Source organism: Euprymna scolopes, chromosome 19 (assembly GCF_053919585.1).
Source record: "Euprymna scolopes isolate OS-2025 chromosome 19, ASM5391958v1, whole genome shotgun sequence".
NCBI lineage: Eukaryota > Metazoa > Mollusca > Cephalopoda > Sepiida > Sepiolidae > Euprymna > Euprymna scolopes.
In genome coordinates, this window is record NC_136500.1 from 90,527,562 (window position 1) to 90,554,860 (window position 27,299).

At 33.6% G+C, this 27,299-nt stretch overlaps 1 protein-coding gene across 1 annotated transcript in view; it reads left to right on the top strand.

Moving 5' to 3' along the window:
- The first annotated feature begins 1,125 nt into the window (after nucleotides 1–1,125).
- The window catches only part of LOC145239829 (Golgi-associated PDZ and coiled-coil motif-containing protein-like), a 460,043-nt gene continuing 433,869 nt past the window's right edge, over nucleotides 1,126–27,299 (top strand). Inside the window, exon 1 of the mRNA XM_080103366.1 lies at nucleotides 1,126–1,287. Coding sequence (XP_079959492.1) covers nucleotides 1,138–1,287 — 150 coding nt within the window. The 5' untranslated portion in view covers nucleotides 1,126–1,137. The remainder of the gene's footprint in view (nucleotides 1,288–27,299) is intronic.

Consider the following 27,299-nt stretch of genomic DNA (forward strand, 5'->3'; position numbering starts at 1 on the left):
AGCTGTTAGAAGCACCTTATTTTGCCTTGACAGAGTTCAAAATAGAATGCGTAGCCTAGTGGAGGATGTCCTTTTCTCTTCTCTACAAGCTTTTTCCCATAGAAGAGACATTGTGAACCTGTCTCTGTTTTATCATTATTTTCATGGCGAGTGCTCGTCTCAGCTCCAAGCTATGCCCCACCCCCTACCAAACTTTCATGAAAAAGACTCTTCTAGCTGAAATCACTATCAATAATTTCCCCCATTCTTTATCCGTGCCTAACCTTAAATGTAGATTCCATGAACAAAGCTTTTTTCTTAAAAATACACACCTGTTGAACTATCTTCTGTTTTCTTACTTTCCAGTTGACTACAATATGGTCGTCTTCAAGTCCATCATAAGCAAGTTCTTGATGAACCATTTCCTTAAGTAATCCAATTTACCAAATTTCCATTACTAATAATTACTATGATATTGTTCCATTGACTACCATACACTCATTAACTCTTATCCTCGAGTCCCAGGCCTTGATAAGTGGTTACCTCTTTAAAAAAAAAAAAAAAAAGACGATGATGCATGTTGATGACAGCACAAAGTACTTGGGGTTCAGCAATTCTTTGTTCATTTTCTTCATCTTTAAATTAAGCATGTATACCTAGATGTTAGATTATACCCCGTGGATCATACTCGAAACCGTTCTGCATAGGGAATATGCAACAACCGTCTCAAACATGATCATTCTCCTTCATGATTCAGAAACAAGATATAGATTTATCAGCTTATGACTTCCTGTCTGTGACGTCATATCCTGACATGTAGCTCTAATTGTAATGTTTATCCTCTCATGGAATATTTCACTTGTCTGCTTAATCTAGCCTTATGTGTAAAATACCGTTTTCAACATAATTTTGATACACATACATTCAGTTTTGCTACATTAAGAAATGGTTACCTATTTTCTTTCATGATTTTCAGTGCTCCAAATTAATATCGGTCATTTGAAATTAAGCATACCTCGTTTTTTTTTTTTATATATATAGAGTGGCGTCTACTTACAAGACCACGCCAATTTTTAACAACCGTTTGATGGTTGTAAAATTAAAAAAAAAAAAACTAATACAAATTCTTTCTAATATTTACAGAATCAGTTGGATGAGATGCGGACAGAAATTACCAAAAATGCTGGTGCTAAAACGACCCTTGAGAAAGAACTTGATAATCTTTTGCTTCAACTTCACGCCTCTCAACTTGAACTCCAAGCTCACAAGGGATTCGAGGTCGACTCAGATGCTATTAAGAAAAAACTGGTAAGTCATGCAAGACATTTCTTTCCTTAGATGTTTTAATCTTTTAAATTGAAACGAAACTATTGGCTTCTGAATTAAAAAGAAAAAGCAAAAAAATGTACACACGCACATATATGATAATGTGTCTTGCCTCTGCACTGGCAGTAAAGGAAATTATAATGTTATTAATTTCCTTTCTTTGAATATTTTTTGTGCTACAGATACCTTAAAAGAGAACTCTATTTTCTTTATAGAAGAGTATTGCTCTTATACTAAGTGGAAACCATTATTTCCCCCTACCAGAATGCTCAACTAATAATAAACATATATATATTTTTAAAAAGTGAGACTTGATATAATTATTTCCACATTCAAACAACTTTGCAGCTTCACAAGCTATAAAAGCCAACAATTTGGCAGTTCAAGATTTGAGTTTCGCCCTCATTTGGGCTCATCAGTTGAACACATTTGAACTCGAGATTCGAATGTGTTCAACTGAGGAACCCAAATGAGGGTGAAACTCAATTCTTAAACTTATTGTTCGTTGGTTTTCAAGGCTCGTATGAGCTGCGACATCATTTGACAGCAGAAATAATCATATCATCTCTCACATATCCAGTCTGTTTGTAAGGAGCCACGCATTGTATCTAGCGGTTATATTTTGAAATGTTTGAACTGTGCTTAAGCAATGCGAGAATAACGTCAAGAATGAGAGTTCATATAGAAACGTTGTTTTAATTTGAATAAAATAAAATATGCATCAAGTGCGCTTGAAAGCCAAATCACAACGTAATATTAGGAAAATAAACAAATATTTTACTTGTTTGAAATTTATCACAAATTACAAACAGACTTCTTTCTCAAACTTGACAACATGGCAAGGAAGAAGAAAAGGAAAAAAGAAAAAAAACAAAACAGCACACTGAAGATGGAGTATACCTCTGAAATATATTTGTGATAAATTTCAAACAAGTAAAATATTTGTTTATTTTCCTTATATTATATTGTAATTTGGCTTTCAAGCGCACATGATACGTATTTTATTTATTTCAAATTAAAACAACGTTTTTATATGAACTCTCATTCTTGACGTTATTCTTGCATTGCCTACGCACAGTTCAAACATTTCAAAATACAACCGCCAGATACAACACGCGGCTTTTTACAGACATCTTTCTCAAACTTTACAACATGGCAAGGAAGTAGAAAAGAAAAACAAGCACAAAAAAACAAAACACTGAAGATGGAGTATACCTCTGAGATATATTTGTGATAAATTTCGAACAAGTAAAATATTTATTTTCCTTATATTACGTTGTGATTTGGCTTTCAAGTGCACTTGATGTGTATTTTATTCAAATTAAAACAACGTTTCTATATGAATTCTCATCCTTGGCGCCAATGCATTATGTTTGTTTGAATATCATTAAAATAGGTAATATATTTTGGCTTTTAAATTTAATTATAATATTTTTTTCTAGCAATGTTGCAAGCAACCTTTAGTTTCTTTTCTAGGTTCATTAGATTTATTTTTTATTACATTATAAAGTTATTTTACCTTTGGGGGGAGTAACAGCATCTACTGGACAAAATTCAACAATTGATAAAATAAATTAAACAAAATAAGTAACTTTCCTATATAAATTCTACAAATGACAGTGCTCAATTAAGAGAATATACGATTGGAATCGTTTATGTGAGAATAGTGTCAGAAAAATAACAGAATTACACCATAGAACATATTCTTTCTTCTTTGCATCTTTCTTAATGGTATACGTTTGTTTTGTTTTTTTACTTGCTTACACAAACTAAAAAATATATGCGAGTAAGGGAATTAAGAACAACACCGGTTGTAGATACACCGGTGAATGGTTTTCCTTGGCTTGGTAAGCAGATAGCACCTTCTCCCATAAGGTGAGTTAAAACCCATGTGAGAGAAAACATGCAACTTCACAGGGTAGAACACACTTGTCCTCCATGTTAGACACAAGTCTTACATTGGTGGAACATATCCATTCTATCAATGATAAAGGTCTCCATCCAGTGGATGAGTTATGAACATTGGTATTGTTTTGTGTTACTTGTTTGTTTTATTTTACTTCAATCGAAGTTCTCAGAAATCAAGGGGTCCACTACCTGAACTCTATATGAGATACATAGATATTCGAATGTTCCATTTAAGTTCTTGATCTCTCAAACACTGAGTTAGTAAAGAAATTGGGAACATACTTTTCCTCTCCCCAATTAACCATTTTCATACGTTGTATTATATCTTTCATTTTGGTCTTTTGGTCTTACTGGATTCCAGGATAAGAATTCATTGAGTCTGGTGGAGTATCCAGCTTCGTGCTGTTACTTGAGGTAACATCACTTGGAGAAGGTGCACCATTCCTTGTAAAAGCTAATGTGGAGTAGCCATAGAAAGGATAGCTTATTTGGGCTGCTAATACAATGTGATTTTAAATATTTGGTCAGGGTTTACTTCTAGGGAAAAGTATCCTCATGCCAGGTTCTCCTGACAAACCCCTGTACAGAGAGACCTTAGACACACGAGGATAGTGTCTAGTAGGCATTCAAGTTCTCTCCTTACTTGTCCGTATTGCATTTGTCAATGTGTTGATAAATATCTATATTTGTACTTGGGTTCTGTCTAGTTAGTCATTATATGTAATTTATGCTTGTTAAATATTTTTTTTCAGATTTATTAATTTGATTATGCGACCACAACACATCTAACAGTATTATAATCACGTAAGAAGTACTATATTACCCCTCCCCCCCCCAAAAAAAAAATGACAAAGAAGAAGTAATGATTATGGAAATGGTATAATGGCTCACAAATTCTGCATTATTTCCTCTCTCACCTAAAGAAAATGAAGAGATAATGCCTGGGAAGATAGTATCTTGAACGAAGATTTACTTCACTTCATTTATTGTCACCTAAAAAGAGTAAGTAAGTATGGTACAATCACCTTGACACACCGGTTCCTGCCAGATCACCGAAGTTAAGCAACACTGAGCCTGGCCAGTACCAGATGGGTGACCATTTGGGAAAGGTTAGGCGCTGTATGTACCTTCTGGGAAGGTTGGGCGTGGGGCCAGCACCCTCACCCTGTAAAACGAATTCCTGTTGTAGATGGCCTATGCCCCTCCAGGGGCTCAAGGGCTATGGATAGAATCATGATCTTATAAAACAGAACAGCTACTACACTATTTCCCCCAAGAGTTAAGCATTGAAGAATAGTACATTGTTCTGAAATAGTATAGGAAACGGAATTAAACATTAAAAGATAAGGCAATGATACAATTAATATTACAAGTAATAGTATAGTTTCGGCTTCAGACAGATACCAAATCTTCATTAGTAATAGATGGTTCATCAGGTAATTGTTAACACAGAATACAGGCGACATTTAGACAACAGCATTTATTTGAAACCATTTTTTTTTTATTCAGATGTTTACCGACAATTTAAAAAAAAAAAGAAAAAATAGAAAAAAGGTGATATAGAATGAAAAAGATGATATAGAAGAAATATTCCCTATTTTTTTTTTATCAACTTATGATTTCATTTTTTTTAATCATTTTCTTTATAATTTGAACTACTAACAACTGTTTCAAACGTTTACCTAAAATTTGTAAAGAGAAGCAAAAAAAAAAAAATGTATTTTGTTTTTTTAAAAATTTTTATTGACTATTGTGGAATGAAATTGACACTTAAATAGTTGATAGGAAAATTATTTGTTGAATGAAGCAATATTTAAATATTTAGATAGATTATCAACAAATTAGAACGCAGAAAATGAATTTGTCCATTTATAAGTATAATAAATTCTCACCGCTCCTTATAAACCAACTTTCTAGGCTTCTAAGTTTTCTAGTTGAGTTCAACTCGTCATGCTGTTGAGCACTGACTACTAAATTCACTATCCTTGTTTATTTCATATTTCAATTAGCTAAACATTTCAATGGGGTTCAGAGTCAATACTAAAACAATTTCAATCTTGAATAAGTATATTTAATTTTGAGCAAAGCTGATACAGTGCGATATGCGCCCGTGCTTTATTTAAAAAAGTAATAAAACGTTTTGCTTTACTTTATTTATAGCTGGAAGATATAGTATATGTATACGTGTTTCCCGCCTATATGTAACTTTCATGAATGTCCATTTGCTTATTATGGTTTTGCTTATAATCATTGAATGCTCTTTTTTTTTTTTATTACAATTGGGGTCACCATTTATCAACGTTAAGAGCAACTTAAGGATAAGAGTTAATGAGATGAAAATGATTGCCAGGCAAAAGATGCAGAACACTATGAGAATAAAAACATTAATTAATGGTATGATCTGTGATTACTTATGAGGCATTTCATGAAAAAAAAATTTGTTGAGATTGGATTTGACTACGATCATGTTGTACTCAGCAGGAAAGCAAGTTCCACAGAATGTGTTCCATAGATGAGAAGCTGTTACAAAAGAAAAAACTCTGTCCATAGAAATTCAGCTTGACTTTGGGTACATGAATGGGAGAAAAGGAAATCATTTTTCGTTGCGGTTGTAAGAGGTGTTTTTACAGTTTACTTTAATCTATATATAAAAATCTGTAATGTGCGTGTGTTCCCTATAGAAAGAACAGTTAGAGAATCTACATAAAATCTAAAAGTTTATTCTTACGTAATATTTAAAATGAGAAACAATGGTAATGTTCCCGAAATTCTATGTTCATGAAATTTAAAGCATATTCAGAAGACACCAATTCAGAAAGTTTTCCAAATTTTCAGCTGCTTTTAACTATGTTAAAGGGCGAAATAGGGAATAGGGGCCAATAAAACAATGACATTAATACATTGTGGGTATAGTGAATAACTACGTAGTAGTGATCTTCATTCAATCCAATTCACCCAGGCAATACAGCTACAGTGTACACACACACATTATCTATCTTATATTCTATAATAGTGAGAATGTGTGCATGTACGTGAGAACACTTCTCAACCTATATACTCTTCGAATTTTTTATCTTCAGACTTAAAATTTGGTATATAGGATATTCAGACACATGGAAAACTTTTTAATCCGTTTTGATCCGGGGAAAAAGGGTGGCTAAGGGAGCAAAATTGAAACATTGGTATGTGGGAGGCCACCAGATTTTTTTCTATTTCTAACTGTTTCACGACTGCGCATGTGAAGTTGTGAAATATGACAGCTTATTTATGTTAAGTATGAGTTAGTGTGAAGTCATGTTGAGCTGATATAATGGTTATCGTCTTGACTCACTGTTTTTAGGTTTTGGTTTCGATCTCAGCTCAAGTATTTTTTTTTTTTACATACAAGAAGTGAACTGTTAAAAGAAATACATAATACTCGCATGTACATGTCTCAGTTTCTTTCCGTTTATTTTCATTTTTTTAAGGAATTTAACGTAATATCTACAGTTTTTCTGTTTATAATCAATAAGTATTCTGCATTAATTAAAATATAATATTTATGTGTATTTTGCGATCGGGCGGCCTGCTAGTATAGCTAAAAAAGTGAGTGTGTGTATATGAGAACACTTCTTAACCTATATACTCCACGAATTTTAGATCTACAGGCTTGAAATTTGGTATATAAGATATTCAGACATGTGGAAAACCTTTTAATCTGTTTTCATCTGGAAAAATGGCTTCTACGGGGGTCCAAATTTAAAAATTGGTATGTGGGAGACCACCGGATTTTTATCTGTGTTCGATTGTTTCATGACTGCGCATATGTAGTCGTGAAACATGGCAGCTTCCTTATGTTAAGTATGAGTTGGTTTGAAAACACTCGTTAAAAGTTATGTCAAGCTGGTGTAATGGTTATCGTACTTGACTCACTGTCTTTAGGTTTTTGGTTTCGATCTCAGCTTGATTATTTTTCTTAGTTACAAGACGTGAACTGGTTAGAAAAAAACGTAATACTCGTATGCACGTGTCTCAGTTTCTTTACGTTTTATCTTTTTTCTTCTTTTTTTCTAGGAATTTAACCTTACGTTTACTACGTACGGTATTTCTATTTATGATAAATCAAAAATGTTGCATTAATTAAAATATAATATTTATGTGCATTTTGCGACCAGGCAACGTTGGGTGTATATTGTAATATATATATATATATATATATATATATATATATATATATATATATATATATATATATATATATAACTACTTCATTTACTCACATAAACCTAATATACGAAAGTATAGATTTATACGTAAACTTTAAGTATTTACTTCAAAAGTGCTCAATACGTAGGTAGAGCTAGTTAGTAATTTATAAAATATATATGGCGATTAAGCTACACTGAATATTCTGCGTTTCATCCAACTATAGGATTCGTCAGGCTTATGCGCATAAGCCTGACGAATCCTATAGTTGGATGAAACGCAGAATATTCAGTGTAGCTTAATCGCCATATATATTTTATAAATTACTATATATATATATATATATATATATATATATATATATATATATATATATGTATATATATATATATGTGTGTGTGTGTTATGCATTTTCCGCTGTAATCAAATCCATTTGTGGAGACTGTCTGGTCTGTGATGGAGACTTATTCATTGAAGCGACAAGAGAGTCCATTTCATAATTACAAACTATCTCTTTTATTTTTATCATTCGTTGCAATCTATTCGAAAAGTAACATATTTGATGTATTTCTAAGTTGTAAATTATCCATTGAAATGGTAATTCTGTTATACTAGCAAGGATATCTGGTGTCACTCGGGAGTAAAATCTCCAAACTTGAAAGTTATGATTCATTCTTTATCACACCTTCTGTTACTTTGTTTAGATATTTTATTTCTTTTTTAAAAAAACTGTATCCCATTGCATATTATAGAATTGTTCTTTTGAAGTTCTAGCTTCACTCTTATAGCAAATAAATATATATGTACTAGAAAAAAAAATATGACCTGCTTGGGACACACATTGAACCTGGGTGAAATTGTTTGGATCAGGAAAAGTGATTTTGAAATCCAAGTAAATGTTTAAAAAAAAATCCAAAATTATCTCTTTTACTCTCTCTCACTCTCTCATTAATTGGTATTACTGTGGTGATATTTGATTTTGTTTATAATGAAATATTCAAATATTTAATTTCCTTCTTTACCTACAACTGCTAATAAACAAAGAGAGAAAAAGAGAAGCAGACGGACAGAGATAGAGAGTTAGAGAGACTGTCAGAAGCAAGAGTGATAGATGACTTATACAGAGTGGAACAATACATTTATCGCCTTAAAGAAAACAGCACTGCAGCTTTATTTTAAAACTTTTATTGAAAAAAAATCAATTCAGGTAACTTGATTATATGGTAGAACTGATATCTATTCAATGTAGCCGCCTTCAGCCTCAATCACCACCTAGAAACAGCTCCGAAACTGGGAGCATGCTTTTTCCACAAACACCAGCGGGAGCTCGACGAATACTCAGCAGATGGTGGCGATTAAGCTGGCTTCGGTGGGAAGTCATGGTCATGTTGGTGATGTTCTCAACGTATGACCAAACAAAGTAGAACAGCAGATTCAGGTTGGGATGAGGGGTGCCAGTGAAAGAAGGGTATAATATCGTAGCACTCCTTCTGAAGCTAAACCTAGGTCTCTTTGGACTTGTGGGCCAGTGCCGAGTCTTGCTGCCACACCCAGGGTTTGCCAGCGGCCACTTGATTGCATCATGGATAACCACACTCTTCAGCGCATCCAGGTACACTTTGGTGTTGACTTTTACGTTGACTTTGAAAATGTGAGGTGGCATGATGTGACCCTCACTTGAAACCACACCAAAGACCATAACCGTGGCTCGAAACTTTGTTTTTATCATCCTGGGCATGTCCCTGTTATTTGTGGCAATCTAGTGATGTATTTTGAGGGTGCTGGCAATGATCCTGTTGCTATAACTTGGATCGGTAGAAAGTGTGAGTTGTACAGCGGCACATCTCTGATCTCTGCTTTTTGAACATTGTAACTTTCAGACATGATAGAAAACTCCTATTGCGGCCAACTAGTAGATAGTCTGCAACAGTAAAAGAAAACCGGTTTCGACCAAACGGAAATGGAATCATGACCTCTTTTCTATGGTGACAATTTTATCATTCCACCGATGGGATAAAAAAAACTTTTTACAGGGAATAGTTTGCATTATACCAGCCAAGGGAGATAATAAAATTGCAGCAAATCATTTCTTCAAAAAAAAAAAAAAAAGAAGCAGATTTTTTTAATTATTATTATTATTATTATTATTATTATTATATTTTAACCCCAAACAATGCACATTGCCAGTAGGGGGCTACTATCAGAAACTTAAGTTGCAGGGGTACTATGTAGGGTGTTTAGCAGCAAGATGTCTGTTCACATTACACTTGAACTTCTGCACATCAGTACCGTTGGGGAAGCAGGAACCCGGAAGAGAATTCCAAAGCCTAGCAGTTCTGGGGAAGATGTTATTAGAGTAGAAGGCTTTCTTACATCTTGGGATCTCTACTGTGTAGGGCTGGGACTTCACTGCTTATCAGGTTGGTTGGGGGTATTTTCATTGAGAGGGTACAAGGGCTTGTAGTTCGTTGGAGCATCTACCATTAAAATACTTGTAAAACAGGCAGAGGGATACAACATTTCGTCGATGGGACAGGGGCTGAAACTTAGATCACAGTTCAGGACCTATCACGTTGACACTCTTTTGAATCCTGTCCAGGAGCGAGAGACTAGTAGCAGATGCACCAACCCAAATGTGACAACAATACTCCATACATGGGCGAATGGTGGCTTTGTAAAGGTACTGGATACTTTCAGGCGTAATTAACTTTCTAGCATGTTAGAGAGAGCCCATCTTCTTCGCAGCAGCCTTGGCAATGCTCTCAATGTATCTATTCTAACTCATGTTCCCTGTGAACGTTAAGCCGAGGAGTTTGAACAAAGTACTTTTAGGTCATGTATCTTTAGCCATAGTTATTGGTGGTTGGTAAGATTTATTATAATCTGGAGTTATATTTTAGTGATAGAACATTCAAGTAGATCGAATGATCCTCTGTTCAAGCCCAGTTGTATCTCATCATTTATAGTTCCACCCTGTATAAGAGAGAAATTTTATTTTAATGATCGGATTTTTTCAATTTTTTCATACTTATCTGATGAATTTCTGTACAAAACATATCCAAGAACACTGCAAAGTAACTTTTATATAATAGTAGAGATATGTTCAATTATATTGATAGCAAAGACACTCAACATCATCTGGTGTCCTAATTACAGCAAATTACAAAGCTTCCAAAAAACAAGGTAAAATAAATAAAAAAACTGTTTAATATTGTAATTTGAAATATTTCAATTCATTTTAGGACGAAATCAAAGTAAATATACTTATGGCCCATGTGATGTTTGGAACTCGCTAACTTTTTCTTTAAATACAGTATACTAACCGATTGAACCATATCAACTACGCAAAGGTAACGCTATTATTAATCGCATAAACGTAAAACGATCGCACAGTTGAATGCGAATCAAAATCAGAACAGCCACCTTTCTTTCTTTCCTTATTTCTTCCCCTTCTTTATAGTCGATTGTGGATCAGCAGAAGGCAATGAATGAAAGGGCAGAAAGAAAATGAAACAAATTTAAACTTTTTTCTTTAGTTTTCTTTTTAATGATGAGTTTATACATTTTTTTACCCTTTACCACCAAATTGCGCTTTTAAGTCGCCTTTCACTTGTATAGGAAATATTTCTTACTCTTATGACTTGTCAGCCCAACTGGTCTTCAAAGTATAGGTCTATGCATGGTTCAGGAAGTGAATGAGGGGTTTGTTCATATTCGTGCGTCAGTTGAATGCTAACTTCCGTCACGTGTGGATTTCATGATTGAAAAAAAAAAAATTCGGGCAGTAATGGGTTAAATATTTTTCTGGTGTTATGGGTAACAGGGAGACTATATATGTGAGAGTGAAAAAGAACATCCCCCCCTCCTTTTATTTATGACTAATCAGATATAAAATGTCGATCAGGATTAAATATTGAAATATTTAAATCGATCGAAAGTATAAAATTTATAGACTAATATTTGCCAAAAAAAAAAACAACAAAAAAAACAAAAACACTAACAACCAGATTTTATTCTGTACATTTTGTTAAGAAAGTCTGTTATAAAGAGACCATCTTCCCAGCCAATGCAATGAAAGAAAACTATCTTTACTATATATACAAGATCATTGATATGAGTTTACATTATATAACAATAATAATAAATTTGGCTTATGTGAATGGTTTACTGCAGTTTCATAATTTATCTATTCATTCTTTAACTGCTTCAATATATTCCTGGATGATGTTAAGTATTTGAATAATAAACTTCAAACTAAAGACAAGTATTCCGATAAGCCAAACTTAATATTTATTATGGTCATAAAGCTCTCTCTGAAAAGATATTGAGTCCGTTACTTGTGCAAAGTCAAAAGAAAGAGTAAATTCAGATTCGTTTAAAAATATCAAATCTCCAGACATGTCGTATATTATTTGCATCATAAACAACAAGAAATAAAGTCCACATTATTGATAACGGCAAAAAAATACTCCCTCTGGTCGCACATGTTTGCTAATATATATGATAAATGAACATGTAGTACACTGCTTCCTTTTCCGAAAATGGGGGTGATAGCTGAGAGGATATTCTCATAACAACAGAACAGATACTACAGTATCTCCTCACCCAAAATTAGAAGGTAACCCCTGGAAGAATAACGTCATGACCACAAAACACTACCCCTCCTCCCCGATAAAAAGAGTAGCTAATGTTCATGAAAACAGAACAGATTCTATGCTATGCTCCCCCTCCCATTGAATGAAGCATTGAAAGATAGCACATTAGTCTGAAATAGTATACCTAGCGAACTGAATTGAGAATTGAAAGCTAGAAGTAATAGTATAGTTTTAGTTTCAGACGGATAGTACGAGGTGCCTTCAATAAGTTTCCAGACATTTTGTACAGGCATTTAAAATTATCATAGACTCTTGAAAATTCAGTATGTTTTTGCTATACATCTTATGAGATGACCGACCAATTTTTGATTTCAGGTTCAAATGAACAGCTATAGCAGGAATTGGAATACACCCTGCTAAAGCCTGATTGTCATAGCTGGTAAATTTAAAAAATGCAATCTGGACGTAAGGACACTTTAGAAGGACGATATGCAATAAAATTCTGTTTAAACTTGAAAAAATGTCACAGAAATGTATGTAATGCTTTAGACTGACTTTGGACCATCTTTCATGAAGCTTGCATCAGTTTTTGAATGGCATAACATATTCAAGGAAGGCAGGGAGTCTATGAGGGATGATGAGAGGTGTGGTAGAATAAAGGAAATCAGAACACCAGAGTTGATTGGCCAAATAAAGAATTTCATTGATAAAGATCGTCGTGTGTTTATAGAGAGAATAAGTGCACAGTTTGATGTCAGTGTGGCAACTGGGGAACTGTAAACACAATTATTTGCTAGGAACTGAAGATGCAGAAGATTTGCGCAAAATGTGCCCTAAATGTGCTCAGAGAAAATCAGAAAGAAAGACATTGTCATGACAACAGGGAGATGGTTGAGCTGATCAATTCAGATCCCGCAGTCCAGATCTTGCTCCCTGTGACTTTTGGTTATTCCCTAATCTTAAGGAAAACCTTAGGGGTTGTTGTTATGAGACAATTGAGGTGATTAAAGATGCTGTGACAAGAGTCATTGACACGCTCACACAAGAGTACTTCCATGGGTTCTTCCATGAGAAGTTGTAAGAACTGTACTACAAGTGCATTGCAGTCGGAGAAGATTACTTTGAAGAGAACTAGAGTTTCATGTATTTACTATTAATAAAAATACCCATACGAAACTTATTTACGGCACATTGTACCAAATCTCCATTTGTAAGAGACAACTTATTCTAGTAATTAATTACTCTCTTAAGAAATAGACTCTACTTCAACTTCATAGATTTCAAAATGATAAACGTCCTTATGGAAAATGTTAAAGGCGATTGGGGTTGATAGCAAAGTTAAAATCATGGTTGAAAACTTGTACATAGACACAGAATGTACAGTTGTTGTTAATGAACATATTACAAGTTGGTTTGAAGTAAACGTCTGGGTACACCAGGGTTTTCTCTTATCTCTTGCCCTCTTCAACATTTTCTTACGATTTGTGATGAAAGAATTCGAAAGTTTATAATCAATGCTGGTTCTTAGCAATATGGTCTCTACTGATATTCATTATACGGATGACATAACATTCATTGTTGCTGTCTTTGATAAGTTGAAGCTCTGTACTTCGGAGCTTGAAGCCTTTTGTGAGAAATAGCGGATAAAAGTGAACCCAGGCAAATACAAAATATTTTCCTTTTCTGATGATAATATCTCAGTTTTTCGGTTGAAAAAGCTGATGATTTTGTACTTCTTTGCTTATTGGTTCCAGGATTCCTATCTGACATTATCTGGCAACTTTTGTATCTCCATCTCATCCATAGCCTTGAGCCCCTAGTGAGGCATAGACCATCCACAACTTTGTAGATGCTTTTGTAGTGAGGAATTCGCTTTTTGGGGTGAGTGTGCTGGTCCCACACCCAACCTTTTCCAGAAGATACAGCACCTAGCCTTCCCAAATGGCCACCTATCTGGTACTAGCCAGACTCAATGTTGCTTAATTTCGGTGATCTGGCAAGAATCAGTGTGTCAACGTGATTGTGCCATACTAACATCTGCATCTGGACATCTAAAATAAAATATATGGAGCAGGAAATAGATATCAATACCTTTTAAGTGAAAACGTGACTATATTGGCTGAGCATGACAGAAAAAAAAAACATCTAAAAACTATTTTTTATGGAAATCGCCTCAGACAAGTCATGAAGCCACTTAAAGTAAGGAGCTAACAAGGATAAAAGATGATTATCACAAAGACAGACAATACCTACTGGCCTTAATCTTGAAATGACTTCCAGCATATGGTGAAGCTCTTTGGAGTATGCGCATAAGTCAATAAATACTAATGCTTATAGGGATGAGAGATCAAATTGCTTGAAAATTACTTTTGTTTGTAATTTTTAATAAGAAAATACAAAAATTAGTTATTCCAGCACAAACGTTATTTTGAAATTGTAAATTATTGTAATTGTATTGAAATTGTAAATTACTGGTAAAATAAAATAAAATAAATAAAATTTTGTATTTTTCTTTATTCAAAAATGATAATTCGATACATTAAAAAAAATGTCGTCCTGAAATCGAAAAAGGGTGATACTATTTTAGTTACATCGATTATTTTGTTTTCTATTTCCTTCTAATTGATTTTTTGAAACCTTGTTGCTCATCTATGCATATCCTTTCAAATAGATTGATTTTCAACTTTCTTTCTATAGTTTCTTCTTATTGATTTCTGCTTAAAGATGGCCATATGCAAATCGATCTCAACATTATGTTATTGTCTTTTCTTTTATTTTAATCAATAACTTTAATTTCTCTGAACACAATTTGCTGCAATCCTATGGCATACTCATATTTCAGAAGTGCTTTGAACTTCAGATTGAATACAAGTTGCTATTTAACACAGATGACACTATGATCTATGGCAACACTACAAAGGCCAGCAATAACCAACATCTCCCTAAGTCTCTCTCCTCTGACATTGAGCACATGGTGCAATGGGGAATAAGTGGCTGGTTAAACCAAGCTTCTAACTTTTCACCACCAACGCTCTGATGTCAACTTTGCCTCAATCGAAATGAATGGCTCTAATCTCAAGGGAGCACTTTCACTCCTGACCTTAAATGGAAGATATACATGAAATCTGTTGCCAAGGTTCCTGGAAAAATGGTTGCATCATTCTTCCACTCCAGAAGGTATCTCACTACTAATACAATCCTCTATCTGTATAAAAGCCAAATACATCTGAAAATGGAGTAGTGTTGCTACATTTGGAGTATTGTTGCTCAGAGCACCTTTTCCTGCCTTGACAGAGTTCAAAACAGTTGAAACCTAGTAGGTAATGTTCTTCTCTTCTCCTTGCAATCTTTTTTTTTCTCACCGATCAGACGTTTTAAGAAGAGATGTTGCCAGTCTCCCTCTGCTCTATTACAATTTCATGACAAGTACTCAACTGAGCTACACTCTGTAAAACATTTATGACACTCTCGCTTCTCCCGGGGAGAGTTACTTGGTTGAGGAACGTTCTGGAAACGCAACCAGCTCCCCAGGGAATAAACGATATCCAACGATATGCATATGGAAACATCAACACAATGGGTCAATATGTCATCGGCTATAACTGGCTGGCATGGGTCGCTTCTTCATTGCATCGTTACAGGTCTTTCTATCATCGATATTAATGGCAGGGTGGAATTTAATGCTTATATAAAAATAGCAAACAAATGCATTTTTATAAAAATATAATTTATTTAAGATTTAACAATGAGGAGCATGTTTTTATAAAGACCAGTTGAAACCAGACGCATGCTAGGTCGCGTACACCGACTCCAGAATGCAAGTGCCAACTGCTTAAAACAATAGAATTATATTTAATTCTCTCTTTCTTCATTGAAAGAGAGAGAGAAGAGGAGTGAGAGAGGGATAGGGGGGACATTCATACATAACGTTTAAACATTGTTTTGTTTTTGTACCCATGAGTTCTTTTGGGTTTGACCTTTCAAATTCTAAGGTCTTATATCGTTTTGCCATGGTTCAATATTATAAACAAACTGTCATTCTTGGCTTGAGTCATAGCAGACCATTTTCAAAATCACAAACACCTGCTAAACACATCTGCACCCCACAAGTATAGACCAAGTTAGGCACAAGTTTTATTAATGTAGAGCCCCCAGCTCCCTCAAAAAGGGGCACTTTCTATTCTGTCACACATTCACAACAATCTTCCTTACCCTCTATCAATGCTTAAAGCTAAACAAAAATTCCATGAACAAAGCTTCTTTTCTACGATTGCCTCCCTGAGGAATTCTATAATGTAGGGCTATTTTTCAGCTGACTACGATATGGTCGTTTTCAAGTCCAATATAAGCAAGTTCTTGTTTCACCGTACTTTTAAATAATCAAATTCTACCCAATTTCCATCTCTACATATCATTACGGTACTAGCAGACCATCCGGCATTGCACGGTCATAAAATACACATAAATATTATATTTTAATTCATACAGATTTCTTATTAATTATTATAGAGACAATCCTCTATTGATTATTATCTAATATGTAATAACGATTTAAAAATTTATAAAACATATGATTTGGATACCATCTGCTAGAATCAAAACCAGAACGTTATTTATCTCTTCATCATTGTTATCATCTGAGCTACTAGGGATACATATGAAAGGTTATAAATTAATGTGTGCGTGTGTGTGTTAGAACGTTTTCATCTAAATTCTACACACTTATACAGAAGTATACACTATGCATAATTAGAATTCAGCATAATAGTGAAATGAAACCAATCATCTATATATACAAAAGTAAAAATGTGTGTGTGTGTGAGTGTGTGTGTGTGTGTGTGTGTGTGTGTGTGTGTGTGTGTGTGAGTGTGTGTGTGTGTGTGTGCATGCATGCATGTTCGCTTTTTGTGTATGTCTGCAAAAGGCTTTTTTCCGGGAAGCAATCGGTCGGCTCACTCCTTAAAACTTTTTTATATGCCGTCTAAATGATAATATCTACAAGTTAAGAACGGGGGTCGTCTGTCTATTTAATTTGCCCGACTTTGTAAAGTTAAATATTCCACATTTTTGGATTGCCATGTGTGGATTCGGCTTTTTCATATAAAAGTGAAACTAATTCGAAGCTGGCGGCATTGTTCCAGTCGTGATCGCCGGGAATGTTCAAATGCGGAGTTTCTCCTTATATCAGTGGACAATCCCCTTTTTATGAGGAGCTGGTTTCCCTCCCACAACATCTTGGGGAAACAAAAAAAAAACTGCCCTGCAGTGAAAGTTGACCTCATTAAGTACGGGCACCTGCCCATTCTTAATACTTAAATTAATTCAAACATGTTTCCGTTACTATTTCTTGGTGGCCGATTGGTTAACGTCGCATGTTTTTTTTCATGCTTTATTTTCCAACTTCGCCTCAAGGCTTCGGGTTCGATCCTTCCTACTTACCTACCAAAACTTTTTTTTTGATCCGCCCCCCCCCTCCCCGACACAAACACCCGGGCAACGATTTTTATTATTATTTTGTTTTGATTTACCCCAAATCACACACACAACTCTAAACACCCGGGCAACGCCGGATACCCCTGCTAGTCTATTATATAAATCTCACCTGTCTGTTTGTCTGTATGTCTTACTAAAACTTTCAACAGACACAATGGATTCTAACAAGATTGCTATCGCTTTGAAGCTCAACGTCTCGGACGACAAATATCGAAAACTTGGCTAAAAACAATGATTCCTTTACCCTAAACTCCGCCGTTTTCTACAACGAAGGGTCGATTTTTTTTGCCGACATTTTAGCAAGTCATCGTCACCGTTGGATTGACTTCACTTAATTTAATCGCTCTTGGACCATTGAGATATCGGCTAAGACGGTACGTTTTTTTAGCCTATTTTCTCTTTCACGTTAAGGGTTCGAGCCTGCCTGCCTACTACCACCTTTTTTTAAAACCTCATCCTACTGTTGTTTTGATCCCCCCCCCTCCGCTACTACCATATATTTTTTGGGGGAATTCCTTACTACACCACCTACGCCCACCTGGGCACCTCCGCTACTGTTGTTTTGACCGCCCCCTCCCCTCTGAGGTCCTTACTACACCAGCTAAACATCCAGGCAACACCAGGCACCCGCCGTTAGTCTAATAAGAAACCATAAAAATGAATAACTAATTAACGCTCGTTTTTTGAAGAAATAGAAAAATTAGTTAATCTTCATGTAATCACTCGCATATCCATATTAAGAAGTTTGTTTTAATAATTTTTAAATGGAAAAAGTAGGCTTTTATATATAGAGCGAGAAAACCCTCAAATTTATAGATATATAGTTTATCTCACCAATCACCTTACACCTATTAATACTTATCCTTGATAAAAACAAAAAAGAAGAAAAAAACTATAGCTATGTAGGAAAATAGACCGCTTTCACTAATATAGCGGAACTTCCATCGAAATTTCATAGCTTTTTATATAAATTTGCATAAGTTCTGTTAAAATTGGAAATAATAAATAAATGTCTAATGACTGTTTCTTTTTTTCATAAAAATAACTGTCATTGTCAGCTGAATGTTTTCAAATAAATTAAACAAATTCATATTATCTTTCTTTATCTACTAGCAGTACAGCTCGGCATTGGTAAAGTCTGGAAAGGCCAGCTCTTTCAACTTTGACCTCTTGGCAGCCAAATTTCCCCCAAAAAACTGATTAAAAATCTTGCTGCATGTCTGAATACCCTTTATGTAAAATTTCAAATGTTTAGACCCAAAATTTTCTGAATAGTTTGCTAGAGACCGCAAAGATGAAAACGTTTGAACTTTGACCGTTTGGCAGCCAAATTTTCGGCCAAAAACCGATTAAAAAGCTTGTCCTATGTCTGATTGCACTCTATATAAAATTTCAACTGTTTAGACCAAAAATTGGCTGAGCAATTCGGTAGAGATCGCAGAGGTAAATTTTTTTAAAACCTTGACTCTAATATTGACCCTTAATATTTATTGTTTTGGGCTCAAATCAACCTAAAATGTTTGATTCATGTCCAAGTAACCTACATCTAAAATTTCAAATGTTTAGACCCCAAATTGGCGGAGGAGTTTGTAGAGTTTTCAAAAATCAAATCATTGAACTTTGACCCATTGGCAGCCAAATTCCTGACCGAAAACCGATTAAAAAGATTTTATCAAATCTCAATACCTCTTATGTCAACTCTCGAGTTTGTAGACTGAAAATTGACTGAGTAGTGTGGTAGGGAAATATACACAGACAATTTCACTTTTATAGATATATAGATTTAATTAATTTTTTTTTTTTTTCAATTTTCTGTTCCGGATAAATTTTCTTGATAAAGATTGTAAAGTTTATTATTTTAACTATTGTACTCATTTTGAATCTTATTGTCACAACTGTTTAGCCGGCCAGTGTAACCACTAACTTTCTTTCGGTGTGACTTTTCGGGCATCTTTACAGAATTTCAAACAGAATCTTTTATTTTGTTTTCTCTTATTACGTCAGCAATGAGTTAGTAGAAATCTTAAGAAATTTGTAATTCTATTCTTAAGATCGCCCGTATTGAGGACTGAACCTTCAACCTGCAGAAGACTTTTACTTAGAACTGATTACTATTTAGCACTTGCATCTGTTTTACCATGGGTCCTTCGAGGCAGTTCTAGTACAAATTTAAAGAGCCTTAAAGCTATTCTAATTTTTGTAGCTTAGTAGTCGTACTACTTACTATTATACACTACTTGCAGGGAGACCTGACTTTGCCCGGGATTGAATGATGATCAACGAATATTTCACACTCCTATATTTTTATTGTCATCGAAATCTTTGAAATCACCTGGAAGGAAGTGTCACATGCCTCCACGCAGTAACTTAGTCGAAAATATATGTTATTCTACATTGCACTCTAGAGAACCTACTGTTTCTTTTATAAAATTATTTTATATAAACTTCTTTCCAGTTAACGAAAAAAAAAAAAAACATTTAGAAATTTACGTGCAGAGTTTAAACCTACAGACCATCTCATGCAAAAAAAAAAAAATGATAAGTAAACATGCTATCAACTTGCCAACAGTAGAATTTTCACGGCCCATTGTTCTATCATTGTTGTTAAGCGACGACATAGAAAACATGGCTTTACCGATGATAGATGAATTAAAATAATGGTTTTGATTATCGATTATCAGTAATTTTCGGGGATATTTTGAGACAAAACGTAACTAAGATCACTCCCAGACTTATGCACTAGAGTTCTGTAAAATTTAAAGAAAATCTATTCCGCCGTTTTGGAGTCTATAAGAAACGAACTTACACACGCACACAAAGTTGCATTTATATAATTGTAGATCGATAAATAATTTTCCTCCCTCCACCATATTCATGACTTTTTTTTTTTTTTTTTTAATCATATTTTCCTCGATTTAGCTCTGTTGAGCAAGGAACGAAACCTGGTTAGCTAACCTTTATTTTAATTTTTATTTTTTTTAAATCATTATGTTGATTGGTCTGTATTTAGCCATTATTAAATTCTGTACCCCCGAAAAATGTTCATATATATATATATATATATATATATATATATATATATATATATATATATATATATATATATATATATATATATACAGGAGATTAGAACAATAGTCTAAAGAGCAGAGTGTATTTTAATGTAATAGTAAAATTACTAATTTAATTAAAATACAGGAAAAGAAAAAATGCTCGTTGTAATTTAGATATATAATAAGCTCGATAGGTAAATATCCTAGAGCTAATTTAATATTCAGTAATGTGATTGATAATTTAAAATTCAAATTAGAATTAAATTAAAAATCCGTTCACAAGAAGGAACAACAACAAAATCAATAATTTGTACGATCGTTTCGGAAAACAATGTTTTTATTGTGGTAGACATTTAGCCACGGACAATAATTTTTACATATAATATTTAAAAAAAACAACAAAGTTTCCTCATTAACAAAAGTAATGGGAAGGGTTTTTAATATATGTAAAAGACACCATAAATAAACCTAGCATTAAAAGTAAGGCAGATGTATCTTTTAATTCTTCGCCTTTTGAAATCAATAATTAACGACAAAGCATTCATATGGATGTTTTGAAAACTTAACATTTCATAAGTTGAAAAGATAAAATTAACATCAATATCTGCAACAAAGAGATGAAACTTTCAAGTCATGAATGTATATGTTCAGTCATCATCTGATCCATTCGGAAAGAATAAAAAATAGGAGGCATTACTTTTGGAACGCCCCTCATAGAACAATTCATTTTAAAATTGGTAAATTTGGAATTTTTTTTACCTTAGTGGCATCAGATTAATTACCAGTCAATGTGGTCCGATCTCATTTGTTTTAATGTGTGTAGAAGATATGAACATGAAATTCTTTAGCGGGAAATTCCACAGTGGACTCTTTCATATGTAATATATAGATGTTGGCATTCTGTGGATGCTCAGCATAGAGATACTCCGATATTATTGTAGCTCTTTTGTTAAAACTGCAAAAGTATTTATCTAAGTTAACAGGGGCGTCTGGTATAGCTCGGTCGTAAAATATGCTTAAATATGGTATTTTAACTTATGCAGATTTTGTATATATTATTATAGAGTCAATTTTCGATGGATTCTTATATATTATAAAGTTGCAATTTCAAAAATAAAAAAATATATCTATATGACTTGGGTGCATCAGCTTAAATCGAAACCAAAACCAAAACTTATGAAAAATATATATGTATATGTATATATATATATATATATATATATATATATATATATATATATATATATATATATATATATATATAACCTGAGTTTCTTCAGCTATAATCGAAAACGAAATCAAAACTGATGAAGAATTTTTGGTAAAATTATTTATAAAAAAATAGATGACGTGAGTGGCATCAGCTATAATAGAAACTGTTATACCGGCCTTCCTTGAACAGAGGAATTTACACCGATTAGCACTATAAATAGCGCTAGTAATTCCAACACCGGTGAGATACATGCGACTTCACTTCAACTGCTAGCCGAGTGCCCAGCAGATATACACGCTTTCCTATCTTTGTACATTATTGTTAATACACTTGTTCCTTAACCGAACCTCGACTTGATTGTTGTTATTTTCACTGTTGTTCTACGATACAACAGATTGGCGACAAGGAATCGAAACAACTATCACTGCAGAGAATCACCAAAAGTGATTGAAATAAAGATTCGTAAAATCTTTACAGCAAAACACTTTCGTCATTTCAACAGATATTTGAATACGCAAGGATTAACAGCGAATTAATTACTATAATAGTAATTTGGCGACGGGGAAAAACTTGCTACCAAAACCTACAGCGAAAAATGCGAATGTTGTCAATTATTTAATAATTGAACACACTTACCAAGTGTTTTAGAAAGCGAAAAAGGGTTAATTTTTTTTTCACCAGAAGCCATTTGTCCTCCGGTAAGAATTTTCTTCTGCAAAGTTAAATGTCCAAAACAAACTAGCAAATACTGTGTAAACTTATCGTTATTTCGATAACATCTGGGATTTGAGAAAAAAAAATGCTTGATTTTGTCAAGAGAAAAAGAGACAGATCGTGAAAAATAATTATTTGCGTACGTCATTTGTGCTTAGCAAACACGTAAAGAATCAAGTCATTTTTTGCAAAAGGCAAAAAAAAAAAAAGAAAAAAAAAGGTTCCCATATGAATTCGTCGGATATTTAAAGCAACGGATTTTATTTTTGCTACGTAAAAACGCGTGCAAATAAAAAAATGTTAAATGTTATTTTACTGGATTGTTTCTAGTAAGACTAGAAATATAGCGTTCAACAAATTAAGTTACAGAAGGACTGCTAAATTGCTGTTCTTCAAACAAAAGAATTGGGAAAGAAAACTTGGTTGATTTTTTTTTACTAAGGAATATTTATTTAATACAAGCGTAAATTGTAAACTGAATTCGTATGATGGATGCGAAATTCAAAGATTCACTGTTGAAATTGCTCCAATTCCAGGCAGAGCAAAATCTCGCGTTGCAAAAGCAGCAAATTCAACAACAAATAGAAAGAGGAAACAGATTTAAACAAGCATTTGGAGAAAAAATGCTTCGAGGAAATATTGATGAAAATATAAGAGGAACAAAGAAACATTCTGGGAGCGACACAGTTAACTAAAGCGGACAATATTCATAATGCATTTTCTCAAACAGCTGTGTGGGCCGCTATTGAAAATTTCAATTATATTCCAGAAGACGATGTCACTTTCGTCCAGTACTATGGACGCTATGAGGATATTTTATATCAGATTGTAGTACCTGGTCAGACGCGAAAAAAGTTAGGCTTTTGCTAAGGAAATTGGGGACAGCCGAGCATACAAAGTTCGTGAATTTTATTCTTCCAAAAAAGACCAGTGAGTTGAGCTTCCAAGAAGCAGTTACGCTACTTACAGAACTGTTTTCTGCAAAAACGTCTCTTTTCCATACGCGATATAAATGTATAAAAGTTACTAGAAAAGAGGAAGACGACTTCACTATTATGCAAGTATAGTGAACAAGCATTGCAACGATTTTAAACTGGGGGAATTATCATTAGATAATTTTAAATGTTTAATATTTGTGCAAGGGCTGGTCTTAAAGACGCTGAAATCAGGCATCGTGTTTTAAATATACTCGAAAATAAAACTACAAAACTTAGCGGAAGACTGTGAACGCTTTATTGCATTGAAACACGACAGCCGTGACATGGAGGAAAGCGGAGTGTCACATATTAAAAAGATCCATCAAAAGAAAAATTCGACTTCAAAAAATAAGCAGAGAAAGAAACAGGGAAAAGATCCACCTGGACCATGTTGGAGGTGTGGAAATAAACATTGGTACAATGAGTGTCCCTACAAATTCAAACAATGTGACAACTGCCACCAGAAAGGGCATAAAGCATCGCATTGTAGAAAAAAATCTGGTAGAAAGACATCCAATAAACTTACGAAAATTGAACCTGAGGAACAAAATATCCGGAAATATGTACAGGTAAAAATGTTTTTTTTTTTTTTTAAAAGTAAGACTACAGCTTGATAGTGGATTTGACATTTCCATTATTATTGTACAGATATGGAAGGGGCTTGGGAGACCCACTATGATTAAATCACATAAAACAGCGAGAAGCGTCAGTGGCGAAAAAATTACCTTCGAAGGAGAATTATTGACGAATATTTTTTTCCAGAACAATGCCGAAAAAACAAATATTTTTGTCATGCGAAAATCAAACAATCTCTTTGGAACTGATCTTTCGAAAAAGTTTAGACTATGGGATCTGCCTTTAAGTTCATTTTGCCAAAAGGTTGAGGATTTGAATGTGGAGGCAGAAAAACTTAAGAGGAAGTTAAAAGAGAATTTCCCAGACGTATTTTCAGGCGGTTTGGGAAGATGTATAAAAGCGGTAGCAAAATTTGACGTAAAAGTAAATGAACAGCCAGTGTTCAGAAAGAAAAGAAATGTTCCATACGCTGCTGTAGAACAGATACATACATGCAAACAGACAGGTGAGATTTATATTATAGATTGGTTAGACTTGGAACTGGAAGGAAACACATACAAGCGAGTAAAGCTCGATTCCTGTGTACATTTTATTTTGTTCTGTGATATTTGTCTTTTTCCACATCATTTTGAAAGTTTACAGAAATAGTTGTTTCAAGATTGTCGGCCGTGGCTATGGATGACAACAAGTACCAATATTTCTGGTAAAAGTATTTTTTTTTTTTTAGTTTTACTCCGTATAACTACTACTGTTTTATTTATTATTGTTTTTTTCTTTTTGAAGGAAAATCAATAGTAATCATCTCGTGAATTGAGCAATATTTTTGTTTCTATCATTATTTTTGCTGCTTTTTGGGCAATGCTGTTTATTTTCTTAATTTTAGCCGGCACAAACATTACAGCTTTTAAAAGATATTAAAAGAAATAAAAGCCGAATAAAACAGGCTTGTCATCTTCACTTAATTTTGACTGACATTAACTTGCATTAACAGACATTTTGTTTTAGCATCGGCTTATTCTCTTTACCGTGTGAAGAGAAGCCAACAATGTGTGTCTTTGAAATATTCTAAAATAAATCTAATATGACGTCTTTTACATGAGGAAATTTCTAAAGAGCACTTATTGTCTTCTCCCCTTGCTCTCAGATGGAAGGATCTGTCTTAAGGTTTAATGTTATTCACAAAAGAATAGTGTTACTCAATTTGTAACATGGCCTCAATCAATTATATAGATTGAATCTTGCATGTAAAACTAGGTCGAAACAGATTATTGTTTTTTTAACAATCTTTGGTCCTTGAGACTGGTTTTGCCACATACACTAATGTAACCATAAGCAAATGTCACCTGACAAGTGTTAAAGCCGTTGCGCTCAGAAAAAAAAAATCTGAACATCATGGAGGACCCGGTCGGCATCATGTTAATGCTGGCCCTTTTTATTTCAGTTAACAGAATAACACAGACCAAATGGAGGTTACCAGATATGATCAGCACAAACCAAAGAGCTTGCAGGGGAAGAAATGGGCCACAAAGAAAATTAGACTCATAATGAAGTGCTTAAAAAAAGCAACTCTATACAAAAAAGTTTCTTTAACACAGATACAACATAATTCCAAATTTATGCTATCAATTGTCCAAACAAACTGTGTGTAAGTATATGTATATATATATATATATATATATATATATATATATATATATTACTAGACTTTTTAACCCATTAAAAACGGACAAAATTTATTGCCCCTTTACTTAAAATGCGGTGTTTTATGCCAAATTGATGGTTGAATGATTTAATTTGTGCATTAAATACTAATTCCTAACTGTGTATCGAACGTATGCCATAATAGTTAGTTTGATGCAATTTACTATAATAAAGGTCTCTGCAAAATTTCAGCCAGATCGGCCCAGTAGTTTCTGAGAAAAAGTTAAACGGACAGAAAGAAGAATAATATAGATATATAGAGAAATATAAATTATCTGTTATCTCCGCTTATCCTGGTACTATTTCCAGTCGACCTGGACTTCTTACCACTGAATTTAGGAATTGCCGACTTAGGAGAAGTGTGGTTATGGATTGCACAACCTTTGCTTCACAATTACACACACAGGCAGCTTTATGCGGATTATCCATTGTCTCTTGAAACTGAATGGAGGTCATAAAAAATAAATTATCCGTGTACATGTTTATATATTTTTATGTATAGGACTTACGCCTAAATTAATCAGTTGATCATTATCAAATTGCAAACACAGCTGCTAGGTGTAAAAAGGAATAATGTGGGCTATATTTAGTTTTATTTAGCTTTATGTGAAAAGATAAAAAGGAAAGTGGACACCCTTTATAAAAATTCAGACACAACGTGATCTGAGCTCTTGGTTACACTTATTTCCAATTTTGTAAAAACTGAAAATCTTGTTCACTTTGATTTTACCCTTTCACTTTGATTTTTTCCCCGATAAATACAATATTCTATTTTCAGAATAATATGGTTTAACTAGTTATTTTCTACTGTTTCCGAAAAATTCTCGCCTTTCAACAAAAACAACACCAAAATAATTTATCGTGAGTTTTCTTTGAAGTTGTAACATGGCTCATACACGTGAATACGAAACATAACATCAGAAAATATGGCTGATTAAATTTCAATTGTATTTCTGCTTCAAGCCTCTTTGAGAATCTCGTGTTTTTTAATTAATAAACTCATTTTAATTTTTAAACGATCTTACATAATCTATTTTAAAAACATAAAGTCTCGCATAACATATGATACTAAGGTAATCGCAAATATTTCATTAGATAGATTTCAAATATGTTGTAAATTACAGTAAGGGTTTTAAATTTCGTGATAGAAGCGTTGATTGAATTTTAAAATAAAATACGTATGAAATACGCTTGAAAGCCAAATTACAATGCAATATTATGACAAATAAATATTTGTTTAAAATTAATATATTTCGGAGTCATATTCCTTTCTCTGAATTTTGTCCTTGTTTTTTTTTTTTTTGTTTGTTTTTTTGCCATGATTTTAAGCTGGAGAAAAAAAATCAGTTAGTAAAAGTCCGCATATTGTATTTCTGCGGTGTTATTTCGAAATGCATACACGATATTACAGTTAGGGTTGTTAATTTCGTGATAGAAGTGTTAATTAAATTTTTAGAATAAAATGCGTATGAGATACGTTTGAAAGCCAAAGTACAGCGCAATATTATGAAAAAATAAACAAATATTTATTTGTTTAAAATTAATTTATTTCGCAGTCATAAAATGTAAGTTATTTTTT